Source organism: Myotis daubentonii, chromosome 10 (genome assembly GCF_963259705.1).
Source record: "Myotis daubentonii chromosome 10, mMyoDau2.1, whole genome shotgun sequence".
Classification (NCBI taxonomy): Eukaryota; Metazoa; Chordata; class Mammalia; order Chiroptera; family Vespertilionidae; genus Myotis; species Myotis daubentonii.
In genome coordinates this window covers 34,737,346-34,762,613 of record NC_081849.1, presented here as the reverse complement: position 1 = coordinate 34,762,613, position 25,268 = coordinate 34,737,346, and the positions used below count along the sequence as shown (strand labels likewise).

Genomic DNA, 25,268 nt, shown 5'->3' with positions numbered 1-25,268 from the left:
TAAAGTTACAGAATACAAAATCAATATACAAAAATCACTAATAACGAAATATCTGAAAGAGAAATTAAGATAATGCTATTTACAATAGCATCAAAAACAATAAAACATTTAGAAATAAATTTACTCAAGGATGTAAAGGATCTGACACTGCAAACTACAAAACACTGATGAAAGAAATTGAAGACACAAATAAATGAAAAGATCTAGTCAATGATTATGGATTGGGTGAATTAAAATATCCACACTGCCTGGTTAAAGTGGTTCAGTTGGTTCCATGCACCCAAAGGATGCCAGTCTGATTCAGGAGCAGGGCACATGTCCAGGTTGCAGGCTCGATCCCTGGTAGGGGGCATGCAGGAGCCAGACAATTGATGTTTTGTTCTCACATCAATGTCTCTCTCTCTCTCTCTCTCTCTCTCTCTCTCTCACTCACTCTCCTTTCCCCTCTCTCTAAAAATAAATGTTTAAAAAATATTTTAAATGTCCATACCACATCCAAAATTATCTACAGATTCAATGCAATCCCTATCAAAATTCCAAAGACATATTTTACAGAAATAGAATCCTAAAAATGCATATGGAACCACAAAGACCATGATTAGACAAAGCAATCTTGAAAAAGAACAAAGCTGGAGGCATCACATTTCCTCATTTTACAAAGCTATAGTAATCAAAATAGTGTGGTATTGGTATAAAAATTGTCCAATTAGTGGAAGAGAATTGAAAGCCCAGAAAGAAACCCATGCAATTAATTTTTGACAAATGTGCCAAGAATATGCAATGGGGAAAAGTCATGGTATTATAAAAACTGACTTTCCACATGCAAAAGAATTAAACTGGATCTTATACCACATGCAAAAATCAACTCAAAATAGATTAACAACTTGAAGTAAGACCTGAATCTGTAAAAACCCTACAAGAAAACTAAGGGAGTAAGATCCTTGACATTGGTTTGGCAATAGTTTTTGGGATTTGACAACAAAAGCAAAAATAAATAATTAGGACTACCTCAAACTAAAATGTTTCTGCACAGCAAAGAACCCATATCAAAATGAATCCAAATCCATCATCAACCTATGAAATGGGGAAAAATATTCCATAAGGGGTTAATACCCAAAATATTCAAAGAATTGACACAACTCAGTAGCAAGAAGGAGAAGGGGGAGGGGTGGGGAAGCGGGATGGGGAGGGGAGAGGGAGGGAAGGGAGGGAAAGGGGTTTGGGGGAGGGAGGGAGGGAGAGAGGGAGGGAGGGGGAGGAGGAGGAGACACACAAATAATCCCATTTTAAATGGCCAGAAGACCTGAATACACATTTCTCCAAAGAAGACATACAAATGGCCAACAGGTATATGAAAAAGTGCTCAATATCACTAATCATCAGGGAAATGCAAATCAAAATCACAATGAGATATCACCTCACACATATTATAATGGCTATTATCAAAGAGACAAGAGATAACAAGTATTGCTGAAGATGTGGAGAAAAGGAAACCCTTGTATACTGTTGGTGGGACTTGGTATAGCCATTTGGAAAACAATATGTAAGTTCCTCAGGAATTTAAAAACAGGACTACCTATGATCCAGCAATTCTACTTCTGGGTAAAAATCCATCCAAAGGAAGTGAAATCATAATCTTGAAAAGATATCTGAACTCCCATGTTCATTGTAGGCTACTGACAATAGCCAGGGTATGGAAACAACTTAAGTATTTATTGATGGGTGAGTGAATAAAGAAATGTGGTATATATACACAAAGGAATATTATTCAGCCTTTAAAAAAAGAAATCCTGCCATTTGCCACAAGATGGAGGAAACTGGACAGCATTATACAAGTGAAATAAGCTAGACAGAGGAAGACAAATATGTAAGATATCACTTACATATAGAACAAGAAAAAAAAGTCAAATTCATAAAAAACAGGAACTTGAATGGTAGTTGCCAGAGGCTAGTGGATGGTTCAAATGGGGAGAGGTTGGAAAAGAATACAAACTTTCAGTTATAAGATTAATAAGATCAGAGGATCTAATATGTATCATGACTCTAGTTGATAACACTATATTATACAATTAAATTTGCTAAGAGAATAGAACTTGTGCTCTCACCAAAGGTAATGGGTGTGTTAACTTGAGTGTGGGAATCCTTTCACAATAGATACATATGCCAAATCATCACATTGTATACTTTATATATATTACAATTACATTTGTCAATTATACTTTAATAAAGCTAAAAAAAGACTGAAATCAATAAGAAAGTATGAATATCTTAACTGAAAATGTAGAATATAATATGATGTGTGTTTATTTTTTTAATATATTTTATTGATTTTTTACAGAGAGGAAGGGAGAGGGATAGAGAGTTAGAAACATCGATGAGAGAGAAACATCGATCCACTGCCTCCAGCACACCTCCCACTGGGGATGTGCCCACAACCCAGGTACATGCCCTTGACCGGAATCGAACCCAGGACCCTTCAGTCCGCAGGCCGATGCTCTATCTACTGAGCCAAACTGGTTAGGGCGTGTGTTTACTATAATAGTGTTCAAACATGTATTTCCATGACAGGATGAATGGAAACAAGGGTAAATAAATATGATTATTCGATGAGAGAGAGAGAGAGAGAGAAAGAGAACCACTGACACTTTTGATGCAAAATAAAAGAGTCATAATAAATATTCCCAAAGTGGCAGAGTGTCAGAAAATATAGCCTCTGGGACAGTCTTAGCTAATATATCATTTGTCTATAGTGGTTAAAAAAATAGTAAAGTCAATATACATGAAAATATGTTCCCTGGAACATAATATAAAAATGCAGAATAACAGTGGCTGAGAATTTGGGTGATATTGGCACATGATTCCCTCATTGAAGAGAGGAAATGGAATATTTAAGAAGACAGTCATTACAATGTAGATTGTAAAACAATGAGCCAAGATAAAAGCATTGCCTACAATAAACTGTTCAGAATCTGTCCCTTTCCAGACTGTCCTGCTGGGTGTTGGGAGGGGAGAGCACCACTGTGGTGGAATAATTCTGAAACAATATCACCAATTTTATTGCATCCTGGTTCCATTTAAAATTACTGTGAAGATTTTATAATAAAATCCTACTTATTCAGCAAATTTATTGAATCAAATATTTTTTCTCCAAGCTCTATATATTCTTTTCATGTTTTATGCCATACTGTCCACAGAATATTTAGGTGATCTACAAAACTGCCATCTGTGGAAACAAATGAAGATTTCATATGTGAAATTAAGAGTTATTTCACTCATTTTTCATCATTTCATATTTTTCATTCTTTTTCACTTATATATTTCTCAAAGTCTCTTTCAATAGTATTTGAAAGGCTTCCTAATGTTTATTACTGCAGAAAAGATAAATATTCATAATACATGGAAAAAATATAAATTTATTCTCCTAATTTTATAAAAATTGTGTATATCTCTGAAATGTCAGCATTATTTTTGTGCATGCACATATATAAATACAATTTTATGTGATAAAAAATGTCTGGAAAGAATAATGATTGTTAATGGTGATCATCTTTAGACAATGAAAGTTTGAGTGATTAAGCTTCTTTATAGCCCTATCCGGTTTGCTCAGTGGATAGAGCTTCAGCCTGTGGACCAAAGGATCCCAGGTTCAATTCCGGTCAAGAACACATACCTTGATTGCAGGAGGCAACCAATCAATGAATTTCTCTCACATCGATGTTTCTCTCTGTCTTTTCCTCTCTCTTCCACTCTTTCTAAAAATCAATGGAAAAATATCCTTAGGTGAGGATTAACAATAAATAAATAAGGTTTCCTTTAAAAAAAAAAAAAGATAAACTTCTTTATAATACTCTATATTTCCAAGTTTCCTGAAATAATCATGTATTATCAAAAAAGAACATTAAAGTTATAAAACCAATAAACCATTTTGATATACTTAAGGGAGAATAAATACCTCATCTCCAACATTAACCAGTAAGATTCTGTGATTTGAGGCTAGGAAGAATTAATTTATCTGGCATGGGGCAGGGAAAGGTAGGGTGAAGAAGAGCAGGAGAGAACCAGTAATTCAAGTTGTATATTAATCTTCCAAAGACTAACTTATCACTGCTTTCCTGCAAATCTTCTATATAAATAGTGAGCATTTAACTAATTGGTCCAACTGAAATTTTCAGCACATCTCTCTGTCCACTCCTCCCTACAAACCCATACCACTGCCATCAATACTAGCACTACCATATCGTCAAAACCTGAGGATTTCAACCTCCACTCCCATCCTACAAACAAGAAAACTGAGACCCTGTAAGGGTAACTGATTCTCCCAAGTCTGTATCATACTTTCCAAGAGCCTTTATGTCATTTGGTTTAGTTCTTCTCATTATTACCAGTTTCCTGCCTTGAAGCCCTTTAATTTCCATGGTCATGACCAAAATAGAAAATCTAATATTCTCTACTACCCAAATCTCTACTGCTGTATGAGGAAGGGGGGAGTATCTACAGAATACAAGTGCAGTGCATCAAAGTAGTTATTAGTGTTTGTATTAGTTAGCTTAGTTAGTTCGTTAGTTAGTTATAGTATTGGGTCCTCCTTATTAGTCATTAGAAGACTACTAGCTGTCATTAGGACTCTTGGCTAGCCCATTCTAAATACCCAGGATCTGACAGGATTTCCTAAGTCCATGGAAACCAACCACAAATTTCAAGTCAAAGCAAAAAAGAACATTAAAGTTATAAAACCAATGGTCAAAGCAAAAGAAAAGAATCTTCTTGAGGCCTTAGCAATTTCACTTCCAAGGTTGGATTAATGTTTGCTGCAGGACTGGGCTGGCCAGGAAAAACTAGGATGGAAACCATGTTGGTCTATAAAGTGTGATGCTTTCAAATGCAAGTAACAGACCCAAAATTTGCCAGTATTGCAAGTCAAAGAGAGTCCAAGACAGCAACCACAGGAGGACCAGCTGAGTCCTTCTTGGGAAACCAATTCCCTTTCCAGATGTCTCTACAAGACAGAAGAACCTAAACAGAAGTTGGAATCCAAAGTTTAAACTAAGCAAAGAAATGTGTCTAAACAGCATAGTGAAGCAAAGGAAAACATCTCAAAGTTTAATTTAGTTTTACCCCAGTGGGTATGCTACTGATCTAGGACAAGGACTGACTGCCCAGATCTCTATGATGTTAAAGTCCTTCCTTCTGGCATGTTCCAATCCAGAGAGAAGCAGGGCTTGTGGGTGCCTGTGCCTGTCACTGCAACAAAGCAACATGGCTCCCCTCTGGGGAGACTCCAGAGTTCTGAAACGTTGTTCCACAAAGTAACTGTTGAATAGCCAAAAGGTGGAAGCAACCCAGTATCCACCAACAAATAAATGGATGGACAATATATGGCATATACATACAATGGAGTATTATTTAGCCTTAATAAAGAAGACAATTTTGACATATGCTACAACATAGATGAAATATGAAGACATTATACTAAGTGAATTAAGTCAGTCACAAAAGGACAAATATTGTATGGCTCTCCTTACGGGAGGTACCTAGAATAGTCAAATTCAGAGACAGGTAGTGGATTGATGGTTGCCAGGGGCTGGGAGAGGCAGGGGAAATGCGTTGTTTAATGCAGTCTTAGGGAGGATTAAAACATTCTGGAGATGGATGGTGGTTATGGCTACATACCAATGGGAATGTACTTAATGCCACAGGAGTATACAATTAAACACGGTTAAAAATGTAATTTTATGTTATATGTGTTTTACCACAATTAAAAAAATCATCTCAAAGAATATTTTCTTGACACAGTATGAAGTCTTAATCTTTTAATAACATGCTTCAATTTCAGACATCGTTCTTAGTCTACTAGAAATGTTATTTTTTTAATATATTTTATTGATTTTTTACAGAGAGGAAGGGAGAGGGATAGAGAGTTAGAAACATCGATGAGAGAGAAACATCGATCAGCTGCCTCCTGCACACTCCCTACTGGAGATGTGCCCGCAACCAAGGTACATGCCCTTGACTAGAATCGAATCCGGGACCCTTCTGTCCGCAGGCCGATGCTCTATCCACTGAGCCAAACCGGTTAGGGCAGAAATGTTGTTATTTTACAGAGCAAAGACAGTGTCTTTTCAGCCCCCATACCTCCCACATAAAGGGTGCTCAACAAATATTTGTTGAATGAATGAGCTTGGATGCTTTTCCTTTTTAAAATAATTTCTACGTGTCACCCTTCTACAAACTGCATTACTGACATATTTTGCTACAGATGCTTTCAATATTTGGCTATTTGAGGGGACTGAGTTAGCAAGATTTTACATAAATACTATGATAACAGAAGCAGGAACGTTTGTGTCTAGTTCAGAAATGCTGAGAGAAAACAAGCCTTTGTGCATACAAAGATGCTTGCATTCTTACTGGTTGAAGCCCTGATAAATCTGGTCTTGATACTAAAGGTTGATGCTGATTTTTCCCAAAAATGACAAACTAGTAAAAACTCAACAACAATAATACATGTAACAAAAAATGTCAGACATATATAAAGTAAAATATAATATTTTTTACTCACATAATACAGTCATTGGCTTTAACTTGAGAAATTCAGCTTTCACCCAACTTCATAATAGATTTCTCTATTACAATACAGAGGAGTTAGACTCTAAATGCTTCCTAATTCTAAATCTTTGGGCCAGCTATCGTCCTCCTCCATTTGAAACTTTCCAGCAATAAAGACAAGAGTCACCTTAAATCTGATCTCTACTAGATTGAATGGATTCTACTTTTGGTGTTCACTCAAATGACAGTGCTCCCAAAGAGTCTCTCTCTCCATAGGGTAAGAAGCCACCAACATCAAAAATCAAGTCTAATTCCTTATTTTATGAAAATGATAGTGCCCCCTGGAGGCAGAAATCCATGTTCCACAAATTCTGCACTTGAGAGATAATAATCTGATGACAATGGAGTAATTTCACGTTTTAAAAAATCACCTTCAGCAAAATAGAGAATAAATAGTATTATGTAAACACTGTATCTTAGTTTATTCAACCTCTTGATTTAAAAAAGTGTAATTTTGCTGAAAGAAAACAAAAGTCCTCAAAAAAATTGCTATAAGCCATAGTTCTCTGCCATCCCAGCCTTGGGTTTCCATAGCTATAGTGCAGGACAAGAATTATTTATAGTTAAAAGACATGTCAGTTAGCTCAGCTTACTAAAGTTCAAAATGCATTTGGCTGCCCACTGCTAAAGCCTAGTTTAAAAAGCTGTTATCTGTTACCAAGGCCAACCATCCAAACAATTTGAACTTGGGTTCATTATAATCCTGTGACCGAATCAACCCCAAGAGCAGCCACCAGAAGCCACTTCCTGGCGCTCTCCCTGCTTCACAATTCTGACCTGATTTTGAAGGTTCAGTTCCCCTCACAAGTCTCCTCCCATGCAAGCCTTTGTTCTTGTGACTTTTTTAGATCTCAAGATTATCCCCCTTCACTTATATGAATTACTCAAGAGTGGCCATAGATACAGGCCAAAAATCTACAGGAATTCAGAAAAGGAGGCCATTGGTAACATTAAGAAATGTTGAAACAGATTTGTGAAGCAAGCAGAGTGTTGTGAAAGATAGGTGGAAATTCCCAGTATCACAAATGTGAGATATATCAAATTTACAGCCAAACATTATACATAGCTAATGCTAGACAACTGTGTCTAATTTCCATTTTAGAATTATCTCAGTACCAAAGTCAACGATGAATGATTATACTTGATTCATGGTCACGTCTACTCATCACTGTTTTCTATTCCTCTAACTGGTTTATGTACATTACATGCCAGATTTCTTGAATGTTTAGATGCTACTTTTATATCCCCACTGCACTTGGCAGGAAGACATGTACTTAGACTTCCATGTCTATATGTTCAATAAATTCCTGATAAATGTAAAATAAATGGCAGCAATTCCTTCTGTCTAATCACAACTGTAGAAACTATGAAAGCTGGTTGTTATATAAGTGAACCAGCCCACATCTCTGGAGTGTTTGAATTTATGAGACTGTTAATTCATGATTCAGCTTCTAGCAGCCATAGTTACTTCTACAGGTATGTATACAATGAATTTTGGATTAATAATCTAGTTAATTATAAATAAAATAATGCATTCATGCACTCAACAAATATTTATTGAGTTCTCTTCCACTTGCCAGTAGGAAACAAAACAGACACAAATCCCTGAACTCTTTAAGTTTATATTAGAGTGAGGGGAACAAATGATACAAAATATAAATAAGTAAAATAGAGCATGATGGTGCTAAGAAGAAAACCAGGGCAGAGAATAGCAATATGAAGAACTGCAATTTAGACTGGCAATGACAACACCTGAAAGAAGTGAGGGAGTGAACCATGCCAATATCTGAGAAAGACCATTCCAACCAGAGAGACCACCAAATGCAAAGGCTCGAGGAAGCCAAACTGGCAGGAACATGTGAAAGAAGGATGGAATAGCAGGAGACGACTTCAGAGATATGGGATGAAGGACAAAATCATAGAGGGCGTTGTTCATTATGGAAACTGAGGCTTTTACCTAGGTTGAAAAGCAATGGAGAATTATGACAGAGATGTGACATGATATGACACATTTTTAAAGGATCCTGCTAGCTAACGTGTTGAAAATAGAACAAAGGCAAATGAGAGTGGAAGCTGAAAAACCAGTTAGGAGGCCACTGCAACAATCCAAGCCAGAGCTAATAGTAGCGGGCACCAGAGTACGTAGTAGCAATGGTGGTGGTAATGACTGGGAGAATTACAGGTTCATTTTGAAAGTAGAGTTAATAAGTCTAACCCTCATTTTTTCAAACCCTCATGTCAAAGGTTGACTTTCAATAGATTGCAGTGAAGGAATTGCCTGCTACGTACAAACTGCCACCCAAAAGAAGCAGGTTATCTACAAATGATTTAGCACCAAGTTGCTGAGTGATTGAATGTGGGATGTAAAAAGTTTTGTCCTGAGCAACTGGAAGAATAGAGTTGTCACACTGAAACAGGAAGAACAGTGAGAGAAGCATGTTAGAGTAGAAAACTATCAGGAGTTCAGTTTTGGATACAAATTTGAAATGCCTCTTAGACATCCATGTGGATGTTTCAAGAAGGGATATACAAGTGTAAATCAGAGAAATACAGTCTGAAGACTGACCACTTAGATCAAGTTCTCTAGAAATGGAGCCTGTGATGGAGGTTCTTACTGCAAGTGAATTTTTAAGGAACTGCTTTTAGGAGGAACCTGTAGAAAAGAAGCTAGACCAAAGAGAGAGAGAGAAAGAGAGAGGGAGAAGTGGTTTGGGGATTAATCTAGATTCAGTTTGATACTGTGGGAGATCTGGAATGTAGATTGCTAAAAACCTAAATTATGTCAAATCTTTACCAATAGAGACAACTCTTCCTCCCTTATCTGAGGAAGTTGGTCATCCCTTCCCTACAGAGCCTGTAACAGACTCATTGTAAGGCACTGCTGATCCTACTAATGACCCACCCACCTCCTCTCATTGCTTCTACACCTATAACCAGACTCAAGTCCCAGCAGACCCAAGAGGACACGACACAAACTGTGACCCGTGAGTAGGTCTGATACACAAAATCCTAGAGGAGGACTGCTGGATCAAAGGGTGCATACATTAGTAAATTTGATGGGTACTGTCAAATTGCCTTTCATAGAGACTGTATTATTGTATACTCCCATTAGAAATATTTCCCCAATAATCTGGCAAAGTGTTATCAAAGTTTAGAAGTTTTGGCAAATGGGCCTGACCGGCGTGGCTCAGTGGCTGAGTGTCGACCTACGCACCAGGAAGTCACAATTCGATTCCTGGTCAAGGCACGTGCCCAGGTTGTGGGCTCGATCCCCAGTGTGAGGTGTGCAGGAGGCAACCAATCAATGATTCTCATCATTGATGTTTCTATCTCTCTCTCTCTCTCTCTCTCTTCCTCTCTGAAATCAATAAAAATATATATTTTTTTAAATAGCTTTGCCAAATGGATAGTTAAAAATGGCATCTCAGTATGGTTTTAATTTTCATTTTTCTTATTATAAATTAGGTTGATTGTCTTTCGCATGTTTAAGGACCATTTACATTTCCTTTTCTGTGAATTATATATTTGCATTATTTGCTCTTCCTCTTCTACTTTTGGGTGGTTGCTCTTTTTCCTATCATTTCTAAAAGCTCTTGATAGAGATTAAACTTTCATTATGAAGATATTTTCTCAGCTTATTACATCTTTTGTAAGTTTCTTATGAATTTTTATTATGCAGAATTTTTTTACTTTCATTGATTAATCTTTTCTGAGTTTAAAGATTTTCTACACCCCAAGGTTTTTGTTTTTTGTTTTTGTTTTATTTCAATACAAGGCTTTTATTGTACATTTTTATAGTTTCACAAACAACTGTGACAAATCATTTGGCATCTTGATGTTTCCATAGCTGGACAACTGAGATTTTTTCATCAGCCTGCTGAACTATTCCTTTTTCAGAAACATAGATACCATCCAAAAATTTTCTGATATCCTGTTTTTAACTGTTGTGGCTTGCTGAATTTGATACAAGTTCAATGTCATTTCTTTCAAGAATCAACTCATCTTTCTGGGCTTGAGATACTGAACAAGCAATGCCTGACCTCATCCGAACTCTGCGGATGTATTTTTCGCCCAAGAAATTTCTAATTTCAACAAGAGAACCATTCTCCTTAATAATGACATTGATGGGGAAGTGAGCATACATAGACCTCCTCTTGTAACGGAAGCCCAGTGTAACACCCTTGCTCATGTTCTGTACATGACTGCAGATAGTGCGAACTGTAGCCAGTTCCTTTCTATTTCCCCACCATTTGTCAACCCAGAGCCTCTTCTTTTTCTTCCAAGGAGACTGAGCTCTACATTGATGTGGTTCAAGTCCCTCCACAGGGTGCCTCTGGGGCCCTTCACAATAACAGTGCATCTCTTCAGAGTGATGTCCACATTTTCTGGGCTGTCCACAGTCCGATTGCTGAGAATGGTCTTCATCCTCGCAGTAGATGCGGCAAAGAGCTACACCCCAAGGTTTTAAGAGAATCCTCATCCTCCCATTTTTTTCCAGTAATTGTACTTTTTCTTTTTTAACTTTAAAATACTGTATTTGATTTGGACTTTATACTGGTATAGAGTTTGAAGTATGGCAGCACCTTCATTTGTTTTTTCAGGTGGCCATCCTGTGATCCCAATACCAGTTATTAAAGGGTTTATTTTTTCTGATTTGAAATATTACTTTTACCTATACTGAATTTACACCAAATTCCCATATTATAGGTATTCACTTTCTGGACTGTCTATTCTACTGGGGTATAGTCATACACACTTTTTAAATTTTGAGGTATGATAGAACTTGTCTACCTTCATCACTTTTTTTGGCTTCTTTCAATTTCTATAATAACCTTAGAATATGTTAGTTTTATTTTTATAAGTTAAGAGAGGGGGGAAAGTTGGCAATAAGTTAATAGTAAAGGTTGTTTTAAGCCACTGTTAGGATAATCTGTAATACAGCAACAGTAACTGTAATACATGCATACCAGAGGCTCTTTTGCATTTCAGAGTGAGACTTTTTTTCTGCAGAAAGTATATTTCACTGGAATTTTAGCTTTGTGCCCCTGACTCCTCTCCATACTACTTCTTTCATTTTCTCTTTGGATTCTACCTGATCTCATCTGTGATTGGCAGTGATTTCACATCATCTGAAATTTGTGGATTATCTATCTCTTACCTTCACTGAAAATGGAGTTTTTAGAGTCCTTTCCAACTTTCTTGTTGCTTTTGCGTAATATCCATGGAAAGAAGGGGATTTATGCAGTTGTGCTTATAGCAAAAGTCATTGTTTTTTAATGTGTACTTCCATAATCAACAGGGTTGATAAGTGCCTTTTCACATTTTACTTGGTGATATCTAATCTATTATCTATTTTTCTCATATTACCACCAGTCTATTAGTTTGCTGTATTTTTCTTATTGACTTGAGGAAGCTCTTTGTATATTAAAGATACTAACTTTTATCTATTAATAAAGTTTGTAAATATTTTCTGAGTCTGTTACTTGCACTTTAAAATTGAAGAGGACTTCAGTGATTCCTACATTTACAGTATCTTTTAATTATAAAAATCAGTTTAAGCTTTTTGTAGTCAAATTAGCCAATTATTTCCATTATGAGCTGATATTTCAAGTCATGCTTAAGAAGGCCTAAGAAGCCGAAACCGGTTTGGCTCAGTGGATAGAGCGTCGGCCTGCGGACTGAAGGGTCCCAGGTTCGATTCCGGTCAAGGGCATGTACCTGGGTTGCGGGCATATCCCCAGTGGGAGATGTGCAGGAGGCAGCTGATCGATGTTTCTCTCTCATCGATGTTTCCAACTCTCTATCTCTCTCCCTTCCTCTCTGTAAAAACTCAATAAAATATATTTAAAAAAAAAAAAAAAAGAAGGCCTAAGAAAACAGGGCTTCTCTGGTTTGTAGGAGCTGAAGAGTATGTACATACTTTACAATTACATACTAAAAGATGGGGTAAAAGCAGTCAACATTCCTGTAAAACTTAAAGGCAGTATATCCTATATAATAAAAGGCTAATATACAAGTAGACCAAACAGCAGAACAACCGGAACAATTGAACAACCAGTCTCTATGACGGGCACTGACAACCAGGGGGGCATGTGTGGTACATTGTGGGCATTAGCTGCAGTGGGATGGTGGAGCAGGTGAGCAGGGGCACCAGACCAAGGCGGGGCACCGGTCGCTGTCATCAGGGCGATCCTTTGGTGGTTACTGAAAATTCTTTGCTCCCGCACGCCACAGTCCCGCTCAGCGCTCGCACCTGCGGCCGGCCCTACTCACACCCACTGCCAGCACCGGCCCCACTCACACCGGCAGCCAGCACCGGAGCTGCCACTTGCACACGCTGCTGGTGCCTGGTGGCGGTCCTGATCACTCGTCACCATCAGCGGGTGCGAGCCAAGGCTGCCGGCCCTGGTAGCCCCTGAGGGCTTCTTCACCTCCCCTTGCTCCTGAGGGGAGATCGGGGCAGCAGCTGCCGCTCGCACCCACTGACGGCGCTGGCCCCAATCGCTCTGCACCATCAGCCGGTTCAAGCGGGGCCAGAGCCATCAGCACGTAGGAGTGGCGGCAGCAGGAGTGGGGCTGCCAGCAGACAGGGGACCTGGGGCCAAGTGGGAGTGGCCTAACAGGGGTGCAGAGGATGGGCTGAGACCCGCCCCTGTGCCTACTGCAGCTTCACAGCCCACAGTTCCTTTCAAGATGCACAAATTCATGCACTGGGCTTCTAGTTATAGAATAAAATTGAAGGGGAAATTGATTTATCAAAAAGGAAGGGCTTTTAAAAATTAAATAACATTTAACTTAAATATCAGCTGTCTTTAGACTTTATCTCTCTGGAATTTATGATAAAATGTTGGCTTTGGCCCTAGCTGGTTTGGCTCAGTGGATAGATTACAGGCCTTCAGACTGAAGGGTCCCAAGTTTGATTTCAGTCAAGGGCCCATGCCCAGGTTGTGGGCTCGATCCCCAGTGGGGGGCATGCAGGAGGCATCCAATCAATGATTCTCTCTCATCATTGATGTTTCAATCTCTCCCTCTCCCTGCCTCTCTGAAATCAAAAATATACATGTATTTTTAAAAATGTTGGTTCTAACTTTATTTTTCCAATGGCAGCACCAATATATACTTATTTACTCCCACATCAATACCACACTAAATACTATAGCACTAACGTATCCCAGTTCTATCATTCCCTAGCTATGAGATCTCGGTAGACTCCTCTAAGCCTCAGTTTCCACTTTGCAGTATTGTTTTAAGTATTAAGTATAGAAAGTATTTAAGTAAATAAATAGTTTAGCCATGCCTCACAAAAAATAGGCATTCACAAATGTTATTATTAATACCATCATAAAGCATGATGAAATTAGACTATAGATAAAAATTAACAATAATAAGTTACTATGTATTTTTATTTATTTTATTTTTTATTGTTTAAAGTATTACACATATTAGTACATATATCTCCCTTTTTTTCCCCATTGACCTTCCCCCATCCTCCCCTAACCCCTGTCACATGCCCTCATCCCACTGCCCCACCCCCACCCCCCACAGTGTATTGTGTCCATTGGTTGTGCTTATATGCATGCATACAAGTCCTTCGGTTGATCTCTTTACCTCCCTCCCCAACACTCCCCGGCCTTCCCGCTGTAATTTGACAGTCTGTTCGATGCTTTACTGCCTCTGTACCTACCTTTTTGTTCATCAAGTTATAATGTTCTTTATTTTCCATAAATGAGTGAGATCATGTGGTATTTTTCTTTCATTGCCTGGCTTATTTCACTTAGCATAATGCTCTCCAGTTCCATCCATGCTGCTGCAAATAGTAAGAGTTCCTTCTTTTTTATAGCAGCGTAGTATTTCATTGTGTAGATGTACCATAGTTTTCTAATCCACTCATCTGCTGATGGGCATTTAGGCTGTTTCCAAATCTTAGCTATGGTGAATTGTGCTGCTATGAACATAAGGGTGCATATAACCTTTCTGATTGGTGTTTCTAGTTTCTTGGGATATATTCCTAGAAGTGGGATTACTTGGCCACATGGGAGTTCCATTTTTAGTTTTTTGAGGAAACTCCATACTGTTCTCCACAGTGGCTGCACCAGTCTGCATTCCCACCAGCAGTGCACGAGGGTTCCTTTTTCTCCACATCCTCGCCAGCACTTGTCGTTTGTTGATTTGTTGATCATAGCCATTCTGACAGGTGTGAGATGGTACCTCATTGTTGTTTTGATTTGCATCTCTTGGATAATTAGTGACTTTGAGCATTTTTTCATCTGTCTCTTGGCCTTCCTTCTGTCTTCTTTCGAAAAGTATCTATTTAGGTCCGTTGCCCATTTTTTTATTGGATCATTTATCTTCCTTTTATTAAGTTGTATGAGTTCCCTATAAATGTTGGAGATTAAACCTTTATCAGTGATAACATTTGCAAATACATTCTCCCATGCAGTGGGCTTTCTTGCTGTTTTGTTGATGGTTTCTTTTGCTGTGCAAACGCTTTTTATTTTGATGTAGTCCCATTTGTTTATTTTCTCTTTAGTTTCCGTTGCCCTAGGAGCGGTATTGGTGAAGAAATTGCTTCAGCATATGAGATTTTTGCTGCCTGTGGATTCCTCTAGTATTTTTATGGTTTCATTACTATGTATTTTTAAAATACAACAAAACCTGCTTCTCTTTTATTTTTTCATGCATACAAGCTCCAAGGGGACATGTGGGGAAGTCATTCAGAGTATGGCAGAAGTTCTGTTCTCCTAGGCCAGTGGTCGACAAACCACGGCTTGCAAGCCACATGCGGCTCTTTGGCCCCTTGAGTGTGGCTCTTCTATAATATATGTGCGGGCACGCACGTACAGTGCGATTGAAACTTTGTGGCCCGTGCGCGGAAGTCGGTTTTTGGCCTGGGCGAGTCTATTTTGAAGAAGTGGCGTTAGAAGAAGTGGGGGGGTGTTGGTCGGTCAGGCGACAGGAGACGCTAAGCAGGGAGGCGCTACGCAGTGCGGGTGAGGTGCGCGCGATTCATGCACGAGTTGAGTGAGCCAGTCAGTCAGCAGTCTCATTGTGCAGTGGTTAGTGCTAGTGGCATCTGCAAATCGCGGGCAGGTGACAAAAGTAGCTACTCGAAGCATAAAGTTACCTGTACTTTTCCAACCCGCTGCAAATCCTACAGGTATTTTTGTCATCAATTTAAGAATTGTAATTATTTTGTGTTGGTGGCTTTATTATTATAAAATGAAACATTTTTTTAGGTGCCCTGTTTGACATGGCTACAAAGAAGAAGCAAAGAAAAACGGAAGACGAAAACCGTGAATGTAAAGTTGAATGGACCGAGACTCGCGTTTATTCAAAACTTTTTTTTTTTAATTAAATCTTTATTGTTCAGATTATTACATTTGTTCCTTCCCCCCCCCCCCATAACTCCCCTCCTCCCAGTTCCCGCCCCACCCTCCGCCCTCACTCCCCACCCACTGTCCTCATCCATAGGTCCACGATTTTTGTCCAGTCTCTTCCCACATCTCCCACACCCCTTTCCCCCCCAAGAATAGTCAGTCCATTCCCTTTCTATGTCCCTGATTCTATTATAATCAACAGTTCATTCTGTTCATCAGATTATTTATTCACTTGATTCTTAGATTCACTTGTTGATAGATGCATATTTGTTGTTCATAATTTGTATCTTTACCTTTTTCTTCCTCTTCCTCTTCTTAAAGGATACCTTTCAGCATTTCATATAATCCTGGTTTGGTGGTGATGAACTCCTTTAGCTTTTCCTTATCTGTGAAGCTCTTTATCTGACCTTCAATTCTGAATGATAGCTTTGCTGGATAAAGTAATCTTGGTTGTAGGTTCTTGGTATTCATCACTTTGAATATTTCTTGCCACTCCCTTCTGGCCTGCAAAGTTTCTGTTGAGAAATCAGCTGACAGTCGTATGGGTATTCCCTTGTAGGTAACTGAGTTTCTTTCTCTTGCTGTTTTTAAGATTCTCTCTTTATCTTTTGCTCTTGGCATTTTAATTATGATGTGTCTTGGTGTGGTCCTCTTTGGATTCCTTTTGTTTGGGGTTCTCCGCGCTTCTCGGACCTGTAAGTCTATTTCTTTCACCAGGTGGGGGAAGTTTTCTGTCATTATTTCTTCAAATAGGTTTTCAATATCTTGGTCTCTCTCTTCTTCTGGCACCCCTATAATTCTGATGTTGGTACGCTTGAAGCTGTCCCAGAGGCTCCTTACACTATCCTCGCATTTTTGGATTCTTTTTTCATTTTGCTTTTCCGGTTGGATGTTTTTTGCTTCCTCGCATTTCAAATCATTGACTTGATTCTTGCGCTCCTCTGGTCTGCTGTCGGGCGTCTGTATAATATTCGTTATTTCAGTCCGTGTGTGCTTAATTTCTAGTTGGTTTCCCAATATAAGATCGAGGGTCTTATTAGTTTTCGTGTAGATCTCATTAAGTTTATCGGCAGCTTCTAAACAGTTCTTGAGAGACCTTAAAAGTGTGGTTCTGAACTCTATTTCTTCCATTGACAATTTTGTCCTGTTTCTTTGTCTCCGCATTTTGTTATGCTTCTTTGGTGCACCCCCTAGTGGTCTTTGTTCGAAGTCTTATAGATAAATCTTGATTGTTGTAGCTAATTCCAGGGAGGGCTTGACCTCCAGGCCAAGTGGCTATGAGAATCAGCTGTGTCAGCAGTGAGAGAACTTCTGTCCTCTAGGGAGGTGCTAATCTAGCCTTTGCCTGAGGCTATCCGGCAAATGCCTCTGTGCAGGGCTTGGGTAGGGCGGGTCGCACAGGATCAACAGGGTGGGCCGGAGAGAGCAGTTATGGCGGCTCTCAGTCCTGTCCCCAGGGGCTCTGCCTCTCTGAGTCCCAGCACCCGCTGCAAAGCTCGGAGAGAAAGCTGCACTCGCTCTGACCGAAGCCCGACAGTCCGCTTCTCCCGTTTGAGCCTGGGTCCCTAAAGACTGGCCTGTATCTGGAGCTCAGAGTCTGCGACTCCCTCCCGATTGAAAACAACAATCGCGCCCTCCGCCGCCAGCCCGCTCTGCGCACTCCGCACCTCAGAATTTGACTTCAGCCCTGCGCCTCCTCTGAGTGTCCGTATGCGTTTCTCTTTCCTCCTAGTTGTAGGACTTCCACTCAGCCAGCGTTCCTATGGTTCTGGGTGATGTCCGTTCCGTGTTTTAGTTTCACTTTTGAAGTAGTTGTTCAAAGCAGCAAACTCCGGCGTTAACCTATGCCGCCATCTTGGTTCTCCGTTTATTCAAAACTTAAATGGCCTTCCGACCCATCTTATTTGTCAGGAAAAATTGGCACATAACAAGAAATCAAATTTTGAGATTTGATTTACAACTAAACACATGTCATTTAGTACTAAATATCCTGTCAGTGATGCAAGGAAGAAAGCAGTTGAGGAACTTCAGAAGAGTCAAGAAAAATCAAGTTCTGTATTTAATTACTGGATGCAATCTTCCAACAATGTTTACATTGCAAGTTTTGTGGTTAGTCAAGAGATTGCTAAGAGAGGAAAACCATATACAGACGGTGAATACATAAAAAGTTGTTTTATAAATGCATCCGTAGAGCTATTTCGGGATTTTAAGAACAAAGCAGATATTCTAAAAAAAAATTAAAGATTTACCATTGTCTGCTAAAACAGTGAAAGATAGAACAGTCAAAATGTCGTCTAATATAACCAACCAGCAAGTCGAAGATCTTAAATTGGTTTCAGCTTTATCAATAGCAGTTGACGAGTCTTGTGACATAAATGATACAGCACAAGTTTCACTTTTTGTACGATTTATTTCATCTGCAGGTCCTAAAGAACTTTTAGGATTATTGCCACTCAAAGGTCAAACACGTGGAGAGGATATAGCAAATGCTGTAATTGAGTGCATTGAAAACATCATATTCCACTCGATAAAATTGTCTCATTTTCAACAGATGGGTCGAAAAGTATGACCGGCGTAACAAACGGGTTTGTTGCTATTTTGAAAGAAAAAATTAATCACGAGATACTTACTTACCATTGCATCATTCATCAAGAAGCGCTTTGTGCGCAGACATTTCCAGAAGAAAGTTGCAAAGTTATGGAATTGGTGATTAAGATTATCAACTCCATTATAGCTAAAGCTCTTAATCATCGCCAATTTAAAGAATTTTTAGTTGAAATGGAAAGTGATTACGCAGATCTTCTGCTGCACAAAAAGGTACGTTGGTTATCAAGAGGAAACGTTTTGAAACGTTTCGCTTCCTTATTAACAGAAATTAAAGCATTTCTCCTTGAGAAGGGTGTTCACTATCCAGAACTAACGAACAATGAGTGGATCCAAAAATTTTATTTCATGGTAGACATTACATCTCATTTAAATCAGCTTAATCGTGCCCTGACTGGTTTGGCTCAGTGGATGGTGTCAGCCTGCGGACTGGGGGGTCCAAGGTTCGATTCCGGACAGGGGCATGTGCCTAGGTTGTGGGCACATCCCCAGTGGGAGGTGTGCAGGAGGCAGCTGGTCGATGTTTCTCTCTCGTCGATGTTTCTGGCTCTCTGTCCCTCTCCCTTCCTCTCTGTGGTAGGTCAATAAAATATATATTATTTTTAAAAAATCAGCTTAATCGTAAATTACAGGGGAAAGGAAACACAGTTTTTTTGATGTTAGAAGAAGTTATTTCATTTGAAAACAAATTATCTCTTTTTGCTCAAGGTTTTGAAAGAGAAACTTTGATTCACTCTCCAAGCCTGTTGAAACATCGCCAAGAAAATAATTCTGATATTGACATTTGCTATTTCAAAACAACACTTTTAAATATGAGGGAAGCTTTTCTCAACAGGTTTCAGGAATTCAGAAACAGCAAAGCAACGTTAGCCTTTGTTAAAAAACCTCTCAATACTACTGTAACAGAATTAAATTTTTCTCCCTTTAATATTGACATTGGCAACTTTGAAATGCAATTGCTGGATTTAAAAAACAAAGAACTGTGGAGCTCGGAATTTGAACATCTTTGTGCTGATATAGAAATATCGGAGAAAAGCAAATGTGAACTTAGTTCACAGCACAAGTGGTCTGCTTTGAAAGACCTGGAGAAGGAAGATATGTTGATTTTTAACACCTGGAATAGTATTCCTGACTCATATAATCAACTGAAAAAACTAGCGTTTGCTGTTCTTTCCTTATTGGGGTCTACATATTTATGCGAACATTTTCAAGCATGAACCTTATCAAGAGTAAATTGAGAAGTCGTCTTATTGATGAGAACCTGGAATCGTGCCTAAAATTAAAAACAACAACATACAAACCTGACTTACCCAAACTTTCCAAGGCCATTGTTCGCATTAGTGTTTGTCAGTCATTGTCATGATTTAATTTTATGGATATTGTAAGGTAAATTGTAAGGAATTTAATTTTATCAATAAATAATATCGTTATTAAGTATGATATCAAGTTTTATTCAACGTACCTATAGTTTAACTAAGACTTAAAACTTCAAGTAAAGTTTATTAAGTTAATTTTAGGGAACATTGTGGAAAGAAGATGTAGTGTCGAGGATTCATAAAGGTATGTTGAGATGGTTTGGACATACAGAGGGGATGAACGAAAGGAGATAGACGAAACAAGTATATAAGACGAGTGTGGATGGGAGAGTTGGAAGGGGTCGACCTCAGCGAATGTACCTCAATCAGATTGAGGACATTTTTAGCAAAGGCCAGCTTAGGAGTACCCTAATTAAGTTAATAACAATGTACCTACCTATATAGTTTAAGTTTAAAATATTTGGCTCTCAAAAGAAATTTCAATCCTTGTACTGTTGATATTTGGCTCTGTTGACTAATGAGTTTGCAGACCACTGTCCTAGGCTAATGATGTGAAGAGTGGAAGGAGCCGAGAGGAGCCGGGGTTAGTAACAAAGAGGAAAAAACCAGGCTTCACTTAGATTCCCACATGAAGGAACTAAAAGCTTGTGGTTCATAGTTGCTTAGCAACATGTAAAAGCTCAAGAAAGAACAAAAGTCCAGGCATAGCAAAATCAGGCAAATTTTACTCTCACTTACCCATTTATTATTTCTACATTATACATAAAGCAGAGAGAAACAAAAATATAAGTTTGACCTCCAAAAAATAAGCCAGCCAGACTGTGAGGGGAATACAAATCAAACATAAGCATTAAAATGTAGTAGGTAGAAAAATATACAGACAAAATGACATGTGTTTACAGCTGGGTTCCAGGTGCAATAGAACCATTCTGTTCAATGTAGCAAGTATTTGTAAGTGCTTCCAGGGGCACATGAAAGACTAGGAGGCAGCCCATGCCTTCAGGAGCTTTAAAATCTACTGGGGAGAATAAAACCAGTGCACAGGTCATTCCACAGGCAGAATTCATGTCACACCTGAGCAATACCCATGTATACGTCCTCAAAGGTGGGAGACATTAAAGTTTATGGGGAGGGGTATCCAGTAAAGTGCCCTGAAGAAGAGCCCTTTAAATTACCTCTAAAAGTTAAATAGGGGGGAAATATGAAACAGGGTAAGAGCACACTTCAACATGTCAGGGACAAAACTCCAGATATGTCTAGAATAATAATAATCCAAATTTTGTTACAAAATAGGGTTCTACTAGAATGGAAGCAGTGAAAGACACAATTACTGGCATATGTTGAAGGTCCTTGAATGCCAAGTTTAGGGCCTGTACTTTATTTGATAAGCACTGAGAAGTGAGGAGGCTGTGGGTGGAATGCTCAGTCATAACCTGGCCAATGTGGTTCAGTGATTGTCAACCCATAAACTAGGAGGTCACGGTCCGATTCCTAGTCAAAGCACATGCCCGGTTGCAGGCTTAATCCAATCCCCAGTAAGGGGCATGCAGGAGGCAGCTGATTGATGTTCTCTTTCATTGTTGATGTTTCTCTCTCTTTTTCCCTGTCCCTTCCTTTCTCTGAAATCAATAAAAAAAAAAAAAGAAGAAGAAATGCTCAGTCATGCCTTCAGGAGATTAATCTGGTAATGGTAGTTTTGATGGGGTATATGGAGGGGAGAGTATCATGAAGCAAGTGGTGAAGAAGAGATTTAAGTAGCCAGGTGAGAGAGGAGGACACTCTGATCTAAAATAGGATCCACAGAAATGGGAAGAAAGGGACAGGTAACAGAGACTTAGCAAAGGTTGAAATTGAAAACAAGTTCCTGATTAGGTAAAAGGGCTCAGAGAGTGGGGAGTAAAAACTAACTCAGAGGTTATAAGCCTGACTCACTGCATATCAAGAATAGCCCTGGCTGGTGTGGCTCAGTTGGTTGGACGTACACCAAAAGGTTGCTGGTTAGAGTCCCAGTCAGGGCACAAGCACAAGTTTTTGGTTTGACCCCCGTGCAGGAGGCAACCAATTGATGTTTCTCTCTCACATTGAATCTCAGTATCTCTCTCTCTCTCTCTCTCTCTCTCTCTCTCTCTCTCTCTCTCTCTTTTTCTTCTTCTTCTTCTTCTTCTTCTTCTTCTTCTTCTTCTTCTTCTTCTTCTTCTCTCTTCTTCTCTCTCTCTCTCAAAAAAAATTAAAACATTTTTTTAAAAATAATAGAAAAAAATACATTCGACTGAGCAGTGGAAGAGCTGGTGGGGAGAAAGAAAGAGGAGAGGGGGGAGGAGGACAGATGTTATGCACCTGCTGAGTTGGAGCAACAGGAAGAAAATCTAGGTTTAGTGTGTTGAGGAAAGTCAAGGCTTTGGTAGTTATTTATGTGAAGCTCATAACTGAAGCTAGGTGGGTAAATGTAAACACCAAGGAACAGGAGCAGATTAACCTCAAAGAAAAAAAGAGGACTGGCTAAGGAAAGAACCAAGGGCAGGAGAAGAGGGAAACACAAAGACACAAAAGTATAGCAGGTGGGGAAGAGCCCAGTCAGCATCACAAGAACAAGGAGAGGAATCAAAAGAGGGAAGTTTAGGGATTTTTGTTTGAATGGTTCATGAGGTAACTGAGCTTAAGGAAAGTTTGAGAAGATATGTGACAAGCAGAAAAGCAGGCTACATTTTTCACCAAAACATGCCAGGACGTTTTTCCTTCTTAAATCTGAAGGATCAGATAGATGTAGAGGAAACTATCCATGTCATTTCAGTAGGTCCCAAAGTCAACATAAAAGAAATCACATCTGGGTCATGGACCTTAACATTTAGGAAACCGACTAACAGATTGGACTATTATGGAGAACATAAACAATCCTATATACTAATAATAAAAGGGTAAGGACCGGTCGCTATGATGCGCACTGACCACCAGGGGGCAGATGCTCAATGCAGGAGCTGCCCCCTGGTGGTCAGTGCTCTTCCACAAGGGGAGCTCCGCTCAGCCACAAGCCTCTCCCGCCTCCGTTAAGGGCTCCCAGGCTGCCAGGGGGATGTCTGACTGCCAGCTTAGGTCCGATCCCCCCGGGGAACAGGCCTAAATTGGCAGGTGGACATCCCCCAAGAAGTCCTAGACTGGAAGAGGGTGTAGGCTGGGCTGAGGGACACCCCCCCCCCCACACACACACACACACACACAAGTGCGCGAATTTTCATGCACCTGGCCTCTAGTATATAAATAATAAAGCCCTCGCATTCAGAAGGAACTCAGAAGGTTATCTGCAAATATACAATCCCAGGTAACACTCACTGCCACACATAAACATAAAGTCCTCCTCCCCACCCCACCCCCGCCTTGCTCTGGGAGAATGCAGACATCAGGAGTTCTTGCACAGGAGGACAAAGAACTTCACTGAACGAGATGGTTGGAAGACAGTTAAGTGATAAAAAGAAAGGTGGTTTGAAGTATGGAGCCAAAGGACAACTGAGGTTCCAAAATCTTCTCTAGTCTGACAACAGATAAAAATTGCATGCTGTGTCAGGATCCTTGCATCTGGTTTGTCAGAAGGATAATTTTAAACACCAAGCGCTACATCACAAGGAAAGTAAAAGTCCCATAGGGAACATAGCTGTATTAGCTACATGCTTGCTCAGTGTGTAAATCACTGGTGCCAGTCCCTATTTCAGGACCTACAATCTCACCTTGAAATCCTAGTCATTAAAGTTATTCTCCTCATCATGAAATGTGGCAAAGAGGAAAAGAGCATTAAATGTGGCAAAGAGACTAAAAGGCAGTGTCCCCATGCCTTCTGCATTAGCGTCTCTAGGGTTTTCAACTCAAGATGCCCCACACCTTAAGGAGCATCCCCTCTCCAGCTCTCAGCCAGGGTTGCTCACCAGTAGAATGATGGGGTGGACCACTGTGGACAAATCACCACCTTCCATTTAAATTCCTGAGATGGGAAAATACATGCAGTGTTGAGCACCAGTGAGAGCCTTGATGTGTGCATGAGAGCCCAAGATATATAGGAAGGTCTTTTTGTCATGTCTTCCCAAAGATGTGATGAGCAAAACATGCCAGTGAAGAAGACAATGGTAGGGACTGCTCAAGTAATAATTTTTAGAGGGAAGAAGTAGAATTTCTCAAATAGTCTCCTGATAGTATTTCCAGTGGCATTCCAAGATTGCAGACCTCTCCTTCAATAATTCCTATATATGCTTTCATTGCTTATGAAAAATAAGACGGCATTCAAGCTGAAGAACCCCAGAGCTGAGCAACCCAACCCAAACACCTTCTGCTTTAGGCAGAGGAAGACAGGGTGAGTGAGGATTGCAATTTTCACATGATAGAAAACACTGTGCCAGTAGGAAAACCATAAGGTAGCATCATTCAAGAAGTCCCAGTGAAAGGCGAGGAGCTGGAGTACAGGATTGTACAGGAAGGACTTTGGATACAGAAAAACCACAAATTCTCTCACTGATCAACACCCATTACAGACAGAACCAAGAGGCTCCAGGCTGATCAATAATTTATCTTAAGGTGACAATATTCTCCACAGCAACCACTGCATGCCTAGTTCTGCAGTAATTAAGCCATTCTTCACCATAGCTATCAGGCACAAAATGAATAAAATGATATCCAAGGTGATGGCTCTCTTATCCATCACCGGAAGTCCTGAAACCATGCCACCCCTATTCAGCTCTCCTGTGGAAAAGGTGGGTGCCAAGACTTCAAGGTCTATTCCTATAGGGTTACTCTGAAAGGTCCTGGATGATGGTTGTCCCTCCAGCAGCACCAAATGCAGAGGAAAGAATAGAGGATGTGAGCAATCCGAAGAGGATAAAGAGGTTCTTCTTCCCAAAACAGACGCAAATATTGTTAAGGCTCAGTTTCGAAGGTCCTCCTGCTTGCCCTATTTGCCTACTCTTTCTCTGCCTGTTGTCTACCTGTATCAACATTGGTGTGGATAATATATCAGGCCCTTGCATTTACTAGCAACATTTCTTACACAGCAATTGATACTTCTTAAAGCTGACACCTAAGACATGACCATATATCTGCAGGCAGCTGGTGAGGAAATCCACAGGATGCAGCCCCTACAGCAGCGGTTCTCAACCTGTGGGTCGCAACCCCTTTGGGGGTTGAACTTCACAGGAGCCGCCTAAGACGATCAGAAAACACATATATAATTACATATTGTTTTTGTGATTAATCACTATGCTTTAATTATGTTCAATTTGTAACAATGAAATTGGGGGTCACCACAACATGAGGAACTGTATTAAAGGGTCGCGGAATTAGGAAGGTTGAGAACTACTGACCTACAGCAAGCATGTCAAACTTGCGGCCC

General features: G+C 39.7%; 1 protein-coding gene and 1 pseudogene across 1 annotated transcript; both read right to left on the bottom strand.

Moving 5' to 3' along the window:
• Window positions 1–10,385: 10,385 nt before the first annotated feature.
• Window positions 10,386–11,047, bottom strand: LOC132211468 (large ribosomal subunit protein uL6-like; annotated as a pseudogene).
• A 12,815-nt stretch (window positions 11,048–23,862) lies between these two features.
• Window positions 23,863–24,602, bottom strand: TAS2R60 (taste 2 receptor member 60). The gene is given in 4 exon segments (XM_059656075.1): window positions 23,863–23,993; window positions 23,996–24,383; window positions 24,385–24,434; window positions 24,437–24,602. Coding segments are annotated over 4 exon segments (735 nt in total).
• Window positions 24,603–25,268: the final 666 nt, after the last annotated feature.